The 12,079-nt window shown below is 41.5% G+C and overlaps 1 protein-coding gene across 2 annotated transcripts in view; it reads right to left on the bottom strand.

Moving 5' to 3' along the window:
* Positions 1-384: 384 nt before the first annotated feature.
* Positions 385-12,079, bottom strand: part of LOC141265683 (acetyl-coenzyme A synthetase, cytoplasmic-like) — a 41,899-nt gene continuing 30,204 nt past the window's right edge. For both annotated transcript variants that reach the window (XM_073679048.1, XM_073679047.1), the window contains exons 14-18: positions 7,635-7,743; positions 6,998-7,066; positions 5,113-5,289; positions 4,279-4,353; positions 385-3,060 (exon numbers count right to left, since the gene is read on the bottom strand). In XM_073679048.1, the coding sequence (XP_073535149.1) occupies positions 2,933-3,060; positions 4,279-4,353; positions 5,113-5,289; positions 6,998-7,066; positions 7,635-7,743 (558 nt within the window). In that variant the 3' untranslated portion in view covers positions 385-2,932. The remainder of the gene's footprint in view (positions 3,061-4,278; positions 4,354-5,112; positions 5,290-6,997; positions 7,067-7,634; positions 7,744-12,079) is intronic.

Here is a 12,079-nt window from a genome sequence, read left to right as displayed (position 1 = left end):
TTATTCATGGCAGTGTTCTTAGGCAAAATTATGAGTGAGCCCCCTCCCCTGGATGAAAAACAACCCCACACATGAATGGTCTTCATGATGAATTACTGTTTTTTTTTCATTACATAGGAAATTCATTCTTTCAGATGAAGGAAGCTTCAAAGAAAATAACTTTACCCGAGTCCTCTGCCGTCCCTGTGCTTCCTGCATAGTTTTCTGATGAAGCCCCTTTTAAAACCCGGTAGCACACTGCCTTGTGTAAACAGGATATGTGCCGCCGATAACATATGATTATTCTATGCAGAGACTATCATAGCAATCGTTCAGTGCGCATAGAATATTTGACGGCCTGTCTAAACAGAACTAGTATAAAATGGAAGAATTGAAGCTACAGCATTTTTATTTACACAGTATTTATTTCCCAGGAACAGGTCTGCAAACACAGTATTACAATAAAATCATAAAAAGGCATCAAAATTTCAATAACGGATAAAAAGTCTCTTTCTTACATTGCAGGCCATGTCATTTACAGGTCATCCATATATGCTACATACAGAAATTCAATAGTAAATACAGAAACAAGGAGAAAACCAATCAAATAATTTAAGAATGAATCATCTGTGCAGTGACGTGACATGATGACTCATGGGCAGGCAAGAAATCAATATGTACAATCATTCATATCCTTCCGTTTATTATTAGTAAAGAGGTTTTGTAAGATTTGTCATAATTGTAACATTTCTCATTTCCACCTAAAGCTTATAACACAAATAGTAAAGTGCTGTTACTTAGTCAACCAATACAACCAGCCCAATACATGAGTTACTATAAGTAGATTTTATGCAGATAAACTCTTTTCATCTGTTATTTAAAATGACATGGTCACATAGGTTGTATAACTTGCTAAGATAGGAGGTCTCTAAAGGCCCCCATACACATTACAATAACGTCAGCTGCTGAATTCATCTGGACGAACTGGTCAGCTAACGTATATGGGGGGATTCCCGATTCTTTCCCTGACTGGAGACAAGAAACCACCAAGGTGGCTCCTCTCTCCCCATAGAGAACACGTGCATGCTCAGACACACTGAGCATGCATGTGTATTAGGGGGATAAAGAGCTATAGCAGTCGTCTGACAGGTATTTGTCTTGTCTATGCTCATCAATTAACTCATTTTAACTGGACAACTCCTTTATCTGCAGGTTCACCTGATAACTTACTGATAGATGGGGGTTCAAATGATGAATGATGGGACATGCATCAATGGGCAGAACAGGTTATTTATCCCAATCACAAAATGGAGCGGCAGGTCAGACATCTGACAGCCTCTCCAGTCACTATGAGGCAGCTGGAAGAAGCCGACGGTAGCCCTACAAGGTAAAGAATTGAGCGGTGGTTGAGCATGCACGCTAAAGGGGACAAAAGTTCTGTGCTCTGCCGATCGGGGTGGGTCCCAGCTGTGGGACTCCCATTAATTAAGTTAAAACCTATCTTATGTATAGGTGATCGAGAGATTGCCTGGGAAAACAAGTTAAAAACTGGACAAGGCTTCCCTATCTGGTCTAGGCGCTTCTTGCTTTCTGGATTTTTCTGCAGCTGAATAGATAATTCTACTTCTTATATTTTTGCTCTGTAAAAGATACATTTTTATGTGGCAGATTTTACAGACTAAGTCCATAAGTCCGTTTTACGGACTGCAAGTACTCCCATAAATGTGAATGAGGTTAATCCTGCAGTTTATGCATGGGTTTCTCCATATATTATTCATATGACTGGGATATCCTCGGATATTTTTGCAATGAATGTATGGAGTTGCACCCATAACTATGGATTAGGCACAAGTTTTGAAAAAACGAATGCAACTACAGCACAGTTGCATTCTGAAAAAAAAACTGGCACTTGTCTTAAAGCCTGACACATTTCTACCAATATTCCCTATGGTCACACCTGTGACACACATAAATATAGCAGAACTGTAAGCATAAAAATAGAGAATATCACATACGAATGTTATGAAAGGGGGGGGGGGGGGATTTAACAGGATTACAAAAAGCGACCTGATTTTTTTCCAGAAATAGCTCCTCTTATCTTGGCTTTGTCAAGTATTGCAGCTCAGCTCCTTGGAGTTGGGCTGTAGTGCTAGACACGGCCTGTGGTCACAAGTGGAGCTGTTTCTGGGGGAAAAATAAAAAATTAGACCTCTTATTCTAATCCTGTAATATCTTTAAAATCGGGCAATTTCACTGATTAAACAAGATCATTAAGAATGCAGAACAAACTCCTATACAACCAATGTTACAATAATTCATTTAATCCTTATCTGTAGATTTTTCCCTAACCTTTGATATCTTTACATAAGTAAAACAAGCTATTGGTTATGTAGGATGCACATTGGGCACGGTATGACCTATAGTGACCTGACGGCACGATGCATTTTATTTGTAGGTATACATACTATGTTGCCCTGCATAGGTCATGTCGTAAGAATAGTTAGCTATTCACATTATTTTACATTCAGATTCATTTCATGTACAAAGGTTTATCATATATTAATTACAACCTACAATCAGTATTCAAGACTGGGAGATGGGAGTGAAAAAAATAGCTCCAAATCAAAAGAAGAAAAGTCTGAGGATGGTCTTTACAAATCACTGTAGGATTACATCACGGGTCTATGAATAATCAGATTGTTGGATTATCATTTATAAATCTCATTATCTAATCCAGAAAGTATATCATAGTGAAGCCAGGATGCAATCCCAAGCAATGGGCCATACCAACTGATATCTTGGCCCAAGGAGGCAAATCTGGACTCTTCTTCACAAATGGATCCTGATATCTCCAGATTTATGTTTATATATATATATATATATAAAGTGTTTCAAATCCATAAAAAACATCAATATAAAAGATTGTCGTGTACAGGACTGTACTGGAGATCCCTCAAGCGGCTGCTTCACAACGCTGGCTGAACAAGACTTCAACTATACTTGGGTCCGCAAGAGTCGATATATCCCCCAAATCCTTCTCATTGCGAGCAATCTGTCTCAGTACTCTCCGCATTATCTTACCTACAAGAACAAAATATAGTTTTTATGGCTGCACACCTGTTAAACACCACGCTTTCAGTTCTTTGTTGACTTAAAGGCAATCTGTCACCAGATTTTTTTTCTACCCAATCTGCATAATGTGGGGGGAGAGACCCTGATTCCAGTGATGTGTCACTTACTGGGCTGCTTAGTGTAGTTTTCATAAAATCACCGTTTTATCAGTAGAAGATCACCAGTAGAGGACTAGTAAAGCTGCTGCCATGTAGTCCAACCACACCCTCATCACTGATTGGCAGTTTGTGTATACTGTGCATAGGCAGAAAGCTGCCAACCAGTGGTATGATGGGGTTCTACAAAATCAGCAAAGAACTGGTAGATAAATATATTTTTAATCAAAACTGCAGAACCCAGTAAAATAAGTGACATCGCTGGAATTTGTGTCTCTTCCCCTATATCATATGCTGCTCTCATATGGGTGACAGACTCCCCTTTAAGAGGGTATATAAAATTAGAAAGAATGTCTTTTTTTCTCTCCTCACAGCATCACTCTTCTCCATGGACGTTGGTATTGCAATTGCAGCTCAACTACGTTCAATTGAAATAAACACTTGATATACACCATGGACAAAAATGGAGCAGTGGTTACGGATATGAGGATCTCTGTGCGCCACTGAGGAATACAATGCGGTAATATAAGAAACGGGCAACAAAAAGTGACAAAAGCATGGCAGTGCAATCAGAAGAATTAGATAGAAGTCAGCTAATTAAAACTATTATTCAGCTTCATGACAACCTCACAGCTGAAGCCTCTTCCCTGACTGATCTCTTTAAACCAAGACAGATTTATTCATATATATTAATCTATACATGTATCATTTTCAGGGTTCAGGGAGAACAGTTAGGAAATGTTTCAGCTGCGAGGTTAATATTATCTAAAAATTTATGGGGAGAACAGAACCTGGGAATTATTAGGAAGTGCGTCATCACACCTGGAGAGCAATAGACATTTACTGGAAAAGGCAGGTGACCTTTGTGTCTGACGGAACGGATAATACATAATGTATTGCATCCAATGTCCTACTGGAATTCTTCTTTGCCAATAATGATTAACTAAACTAATTATTGATACTTTAGGTTGTTCGGTGAGAATGAAAGCAATGTCTTGTAGACTACTATGTGATAGCAACCTGCAAATGTGCAAGAATAGGCGCAATCAACCAGAATTATTCAAGGGTTTACCGGATCTCGTCTTTGGCAATCCTGGAGCATTCTGTATAAAGTCAGGAGTTGCTATTGGCCCAATTTTCTCCCGAACTGCAAATGGTGACATAAAACAAGTTTTTTTATAAAGATATTTCGGAGTTATCCATGGAAATAAACGCCGCAACAGTCACACCATATATAAGTTACATTGGAAAATATAGGGCAGCATGGTGACTCAGTGGTTAGCACTGTTGCTTTGCAGCGCTGGGGTCCTGGGTTCGAATCCCAGCAAGGACAACATCTGCAAGGAGTTTGTATGTTCTCACTGTGTTTGCCTGGGTTTCCTCTAGGTTCTCCGGTTTCCTCCCACATTACAAAGACATACTGATAGGGAATGTAGATTGTGAGCCCCAATGGGGACGGTGCCCATAAGGTCTGTAAAGCGCTGTGGAATTAATGGCGCTATATAACAGAGTAAAATAAATAAATACATTGGAAAATAAAAATGGACAAAATTACTATATTTCCCTAACCCCAATGGGGACAGTACCCATAATGTCTGTAAAGCGCTGTGTAATTAATGGTGCTATATAAGGGAGCAAAATAAATAAAAAGATGGTACTATTTTAATGTCTAGTTTAGCCTACAAGACTGGACATGTATATCATCAGGTTTCAGCGGCAGGAAAGTGGGTGGTCCAAATGATGCCAAAAGCCTTCCTCCTACTGACCGGCCACTCTGCCGGCTGATTTACAGAGCTCATTATTAAACTTGCAGCTAACGAACCTTGAAATCATAAGATACCAACTATATTAAAGAAAAAGTGAGAAACACAAATAACAAATAAGGAGGGTTCAGTGAGTAACTTACCTTGTTTTTTAAGTTCTTCTGAAATCAGTTCTGTAAATTTCTTCCCATCTTTTAAGATGATGAAGCAGTAAAGACATTCTCCTTTCACAGTGTGTGGGCGGCTCACCACTGCCGCCTCTACTACTGCAGGGTGCTCCGCCAGGGCGGACTCCACCTCGGCGGTGCTCAACAGATGACCTACAGGGGAAAACACACACTCACTACACCGTACAATTGCTGCAATGTAGATCTAGTGGACACTCGCATGTCATCAAAAGATGCCTGGTAAAAGATAAGTGAAGCGTTTTCATGTCATTAATTCAATAGCTGGCAAAGGGTTAATGTTAGGGATGGATATGAAAGTTGAAGGGAATGATTCATTGGAAAATCACCTATTGCTTTAAATCTCGTTTTATTGTATTTATGATTGGACAGTTTTTTCCATATCACTATCTATATTTTAAAAACACAAGTCCTGAAATCTTTCAATCTGGCCACTAAGTTTAATACTGGACTCTTACTCCCTGTTCTGTACAAATCACTTCTTCAGCAGGCACCTCATCATCATTACAGGCATTTCAATGACCGATAACACAGGATCTACCATTTACACTTGGTGATTACCACAGCTCACCTCCTTCCCCTTCCTTCACAATGACCTTTGACGAGACGGATCAATGCATGCCTAGAAAGCGCTCCGATCATTGAGTCAGAATATCTCCATCTACTTCATTCTGTGGAAATCAAACTGCACTCAGATGTCATCCGAGTGCAGTTCGATGTTTTTCATGCACCCATAGACTCAAATGGGCGAGTGGCATCCGATTCCCAAGTGAAATTGCAGCATGCTGTGATTTTTTATCACCGACAGATTATGTTAGTGAAGAAAATTGTGCCTCAGCACTGCCCTAATGAATAACATTGGTACGAGTGCCATCAGATATTAAAAAAAATAAATAAAAATATCGGATAGCAAGCATTCCTCTTTAGGTTAGCAATCTCAGCCTGTTTGTTACTACCTTAAACAAGCTGACAGGCTCCTTTTAGAGGGAGTCAGTGGGATCAACCCTCTTCCTCAGCTGTCTATATGGGCATGCAGGTTATAGGAAGTTGAATAAAATGATACCTCGATATCTGCAATCCAATGAATCATTTTGGAGAAATCCTCATTTTTCTTATATGAAAATGAGCTGTTAAGATCTATGGGCTGGACATAGATCTCCCCGAGTATCTGCCTCCAGAGCTTATTTAAAATGAAAGGGGACTTTACCAGTGTGAGACATGTAGATCAGGAGAGGTAAAACTCAGTTTCATTAAAAATGATCTCTGGAGGCAGAGTGTAAGGGAGTCCATGCCCGCCCCATAGAATTTAACAGTTTATTTACAGATTAGGAGAAAAATGGGTTACTCTGGAATAAAACATTGGAACGCAGTTATCATTTCATTCAGCTTCCTATGACTTACAGGCCCATATAGTCAGCTTTGGAGGGTTGATCCTACTGACAGATTCCCTTTAAAGCAAGATGCAGTAAAGTACTGTATACACACAGAGCCATGATAAAGCTCCTATAGAGGTGTTTGCACCTGTACTGTAATAAGGAGTGCCCCATTGGACATTGTATGTATGGAGATGGTCTCAGATAGAAGCATAGTAGAGGTGACACCCTAAAAAGCCTATACATCAGCACGCACAGGCCATATGTTCTGTACTAGGGACCAGCCTCCATACCCTATGTTCTGTATGTTCTGTACTAGGGTATGGCCTCCATACCCTACAGTACAGGCCCTGTGCACTGAGCGCTGCCATGAGCATACAACCTAACAATGAGCAGACTATGCACTACACAAAAGGTCCACATAATGTAGTGCATTATACACTGAACATTTAACTACTCATTACACTAACCTGAAACATTCAGCATGTCATCAATGCGACCGGTAATCCAGATGTATCCGTCCTTATCTCTTCTGCATCCTATCAATCAGATGAGAAGGTCTGAGGTTAGCAGATAACTATGGTACCTGCAGTACTGAAAAGGTCACTAAACTGAAATGTCCATTGCTTCCTGTTCATTTATGCATGTCGTTACATCTACCCTTCCTACACCGCTCTTTCTGCAGTACAACTTTAGGGCATTTCTCTTTAAAAAAAAACATTAAAAAAGAACAATAAAAATAGATCAACTGATGATTTGAATGTTCCATTCGATCGGCTATCACAGTGGTCTGGGGCCGCTCGAGTGGAGTGGGAGTAGGTCAGTACTGCAGTAAGGGTAGGGGCAACTCTTGTGGTAGCTGTATATTCAGATATGGGTTGTCACCCAGAGTCAAGATTTTGAATCTACATTTAAAATGGACAGACATGGTACCAATCCAACCATACGCCTCAAAATCATAGAAGGGCAGAAACATCTGCATTTATTGGAAAGATTTTTTTACCAAGTGAAACAGTTTCCACAATTGCAAATATAATTAAAATGCAACATGGCGGATAGAAGGATCAGGACTTTATGTCAGACATTCATTCCTACACAGTATCTTACCATCTCCAGCAACATAATATCCAGGGAACTTTCTGAAATACGTGCTTTCAAAGCGTTCTTGGTTGCCATACACTGTCCTCATAATAGATGGCCATGGCTGCTTGAAGACCTAAAATTGTCAAAATGTAGTTTAAGATACTTGGTGTTTGATTTTTTAACCAGGATAAAAGATATCCAACTGGAGCACCTTGTTCTCACCATTTCTCAGATGGACAAAGGGACAACTAAAGCCGCTCTACATTTGAAGACACCAAAAAGCCATATGTCTTCTTGGATCCTATGAGTACCTAGGTTTGAGTGATATTCTGGGGTTTACTGCCGATAAGTGGAGTTATACCATTTTTGCCATGAAGCTCAAATGACAGATCACATTTTGGGCTCGATCCCACAACCATATTTTCAGTCAACACCCAAGACAGAAACAAAATGAACATATATCCTGCTGTAAGTACAGTGTCAAGGTGTACCCAAATCCGGGACAGTTTTTTTTTTTTTTTTTTTTTTTTATTTCGGTTCATATATTTCAGTCTGACTGCCATCAGGGTAAAAAAAAAAAAGTTCAATAAAATCGTACAGCTCTGACCAATGTTATTCCATAGGGTTGGCTCAAGAGCAGTTTTTTTTCCCCATTGACAGAAACTGCTCATGGGGGGGGGGGGAGATTGCAGCATGCATTAGTACGCAGAAAAAAAAAAATGGATTCCATACGGATTATGCATATATTAACCAATTTTTACAGACCCATTGCAAATTCTTTAAACACAGGAAACTGTCTTTAGGCTTCTGAATTTTTAATAAATGCTACTGTATAAAAACAGTTTGCACACAAATGAAAACTTTTTTATATGCTTGTTTGGACCTAGCCTTTCAGTGGTTTAAAGAATAACTTGTTTGGAGTCGAGGTGATGGAAGTGAAAGGCTCAGCATCTGTGTCTCACTAAGTCCAGGGATAAACTGCTGCAGGAGGAGACTGTTCCAACACAACATTCAGAGGAAGAGAGACAGGTGCTGACTAGTGTTGAGCGATACCTTCCGATATCAGGAAATATCGGATCGGATTGGATCGGACCGATACTCAAAAAGTATCGGATATCGTTGATTCCGATACCGGAAACCAATGCAAGTCAATGGGACACAAATATCGGAATGAAAATAAACCCTTTCTTTCCTTGTAGGTTAATTCTACATGAAGGAAAACAACTAAGAATAATGTAGAATGTATTATGCGAAAAGCCGGCAATTCATCAGCGGCATACACCGGTATCCGACAATTTACAACAAAGAATAGAGCTTCACACATAGATAGAAACATGTCAGTCACATCTATATGAAGTACAGTGACAGTGTTTCTTACTGTACTTGTCATTTAGTGTAAAGGATTTATTTAAAAAAATAATAGTGTTTTCATGCACCGTCTCTTTAAGAAAGCCGGCCGGCAATTCAGCATCTGTACCCGACAATTTAGAATAGAAGGAATAGAGAATCATACATAGATTAGATAGATAGAAACATGTCAGTCACATATATATGAAGTACAGTGACAGTGTTGATTACTGTACTTGTCATTTAGTGTTAAAATAAAGGATTTATAAAAAAAAAAAAATTGGCGTGGGGTTCCCCTTAATTTTAGTCTCTAGCGGAGGTTAAGCAGACAGCTGGGGCAGATGTTTGAAGCCTGGGAAGGGGGTAATACCCACGGAGCTTCCCAGGCTACTAATATGAGCCCCCAGCTGAATACCTAGCCTTTACTAGCTATTAAAATGGGGGACCCCCCCCCCCAAAAAAAAAAAGACGTGGGGTCCCCCCTATTTTAATAGCTAGCAAAGGCTAGGCAGACAGCTGGGGGCTGATATTAATAGCCCAGGAAGGGTGCCATGAATATTGGCCCCCTCCCAGGCTAAAAAACACCAGCCGTCAGCCGCCCCAGAAATGGCGCAGCCATAGGATGCGCCAATTCTGGCACTTAGCCTCACTCTTCCACGCTGCCCTGGTGCGGTGGCAGTGGGGTAATAGGGCTGGGGTTGATGTCAGCTTATAATGCCAGCTGACATCAAGCCCAGGTTAGTAATGGAGAGGCGTCTATAAGACACCCCCATTACTAACCCCATAGTGAAAGTTAAAAAAAACACAAACACCCAGAATAAAGTCCTTTAAATGAAATAAACACACAATTCTTTATTGTTCTAAATTAAACCATACTTACCATCACGCCCATTCCAGCTGAAGCCAACGATCTCCTGCAATAAAAGTAAAATAATGAAGCAACCTCATCCTTACCTTTCCATGGTTCCCACGACAGCTTCAGCTCTGCTACATCGAGATGACAGGCTGGACCGCAGCAGAACGCTGCCATCCAGCCTGTCATCCCGCAGACACTGAGAAGCGCAGGCATGCTTGCGCTCCTCAGTGTCTCTCTGTGACGGCATCCAGATGAGCAGAGGTCATGTCCAATGAACTCAGCTCACCTCATGCACGTCACTGACAGCGTGGGAAAATTCTCACGCTGAAGCACTGAGTGCAGGAGAATTTTCCCACGCTGTCAGTGACGTGCATGAGGTGAGCCGAGTTCATTGGACATGACCTCACCTCATGCATGTCACTGACAGCGTGGGAAAATTCTCCTGCACTCAGCGCTTCAGCGTGAGAATTTTCCCACGCTGTCAGTGACGTGCATGAGGTGAGCCGAGTTCATTGGACATTAACTCGGCTCATCTTTATGCCGTCACAGAGAGACACTGAGGAGCGCAAGCATGCCTGCGCTTCTCAGTGTCTGCGGGATGACAGGCTGGATGGCAGCGTTCTGCTGCGGTCCAGCCTGTCATCTCGATGTAGCAGAGCTGAAGCTGTCGTGGGATCCATGGGAAGGTAAGGATGAGGTTGGTTTATTATTTTTCTTTTATTGCAGGAGATCGTTGGCTTCAGCTGGAATGGGCGTGATAGTAAGTATAGTTTAATTTAGAACAATAAAGAATTGTGTCTTTATTTCAATTAAAGGACTTTATTCTGGGTGTTTGTGTTTTTTTTAAATACTTTACTAGAAATTCATGGTGGTCAAGTCTAATATTGGCGTGACCCCATGAATTTCAGGCTTAGGGCCAGCTGATAATGCCAAGCTGGCCTTAACCCCTTTATTACCCAGTGAGCCACCGCACCAGGGCCCTGGATGAATTGGGTACAGCGCCAGAAGATGGCGCTTCTATGAACGCGCCATTTTCCGGGGCAGCTGCGGACTGCAATATGCAGCGGGGGGGGGGCAGAAAGCTTGGGCCTCCCTGCGCTGCGGATTCCAGCCCCCAGCTGCCTAGTTGTACCTGGCTGGACACAAAAATAGGGCGAAGCTCCACGTATTTTTTTTTTTTTTTAATTATTTCATGAAATAATTAAGAAAAAAAGGCCTTCCCTATATTGTTGTGTCCGGCCAGGTACAAATAGGCAGCTGGTGGTTGGGGGCAGCCCGTTACTGCCTGCTGTACCTGGCTGGACACAAATATAGGACGAAGCCCCACATCAATTTTTTTTTAATTATTTAGTGAATTTCCTGAAATAATTTAAAAAAAATTGACGTGGGGCTTCGCACTATATTTGTGTCCAGCCAGGTACAGCAGGCAGGAACGGGCTGCCCCCAACCACCAGCTGCCTATTTGTACCTGGCCGGACACAATATAGGGAAGCACTTTTTTTCTTTATTATTTCATGAATTTCATGAAATAATTAAAAAAAAAAATACGTGGGGCTTCTCCCTATTTGTGTGTCCAGCCAGGTACAACTAGGCAGCTGGGGGATGGAATCTGCAGCGCAGGGAGACCCAAGCTTTCTGGCCCCCCCCCGCTGCAAATTGCAGTCCGCAGCCACCCCGGAAAATGGTGCGTTCATAGAAGCTGGATGCTGTACCTGGCTGGCATACAAAAATATGGCAAAGCCCACGTCAAAATTTTTGGGAAAAATTAATTAAAAAATAAATAATAATTTAGGGACTGCATCTTTATTAACTCCTCAAATGTCATTTAGTGTTAAAATAAAGGATTTATTTAAAAAAAAAATTGGCGTGGGATCCCCCATAATTTTAGTCTCTAGCGGAGGTTAAGCAGACGGCTGGGGCAGATGTTTGAAGCCTGGGAAGGGGGTAATACCCACGGAGCTTCCCAGACTACTAATATCAGCCCCCAGCTGAATACATAGCCTTTACTAGCTATTAAAATGGGGGACCCCCCCAAAAAAATGACGTGAAGGGTGCCATGAATATTGGCCCCCTCCCAGGCTAGAAACACCAGCCGTCAGCCGCCCCAGAAATGGCGAATCCATAGGATGCGCCAATTCTGGCACTTAGCCTCGCTCTTCCACGCTGCCCTCGTGCGGTGGCAGGGGGTAATAGTGGTGGGGTTGATGTCAGCGCCAGCTGCCATGAAGCCCAGGTTAGTAATGATGGGCATCTATAAGACACCCCC

This window comes from Phyllobates terribilis, unplaced genomic scaffold (assembly GCF_046119375.1).
Source record: "Phyllobates terribilis strain yellow unplaced genomic scaffold, ASM4611937v1 Scaffold_4__5_contigs__length_816908805, whole genome shotgun sequence".
Taxonomy (NCBI): Eukaryota; Metazoa; Chordata; class Amphibia; order Anura; family Dendrobatidae; genus Phyllobates; species Phyllobates terribilis.
Note: the sequence above shows the minus strand (reverse complement) of the source record. Positions and strands in the feature narration are given on the sequence as shown.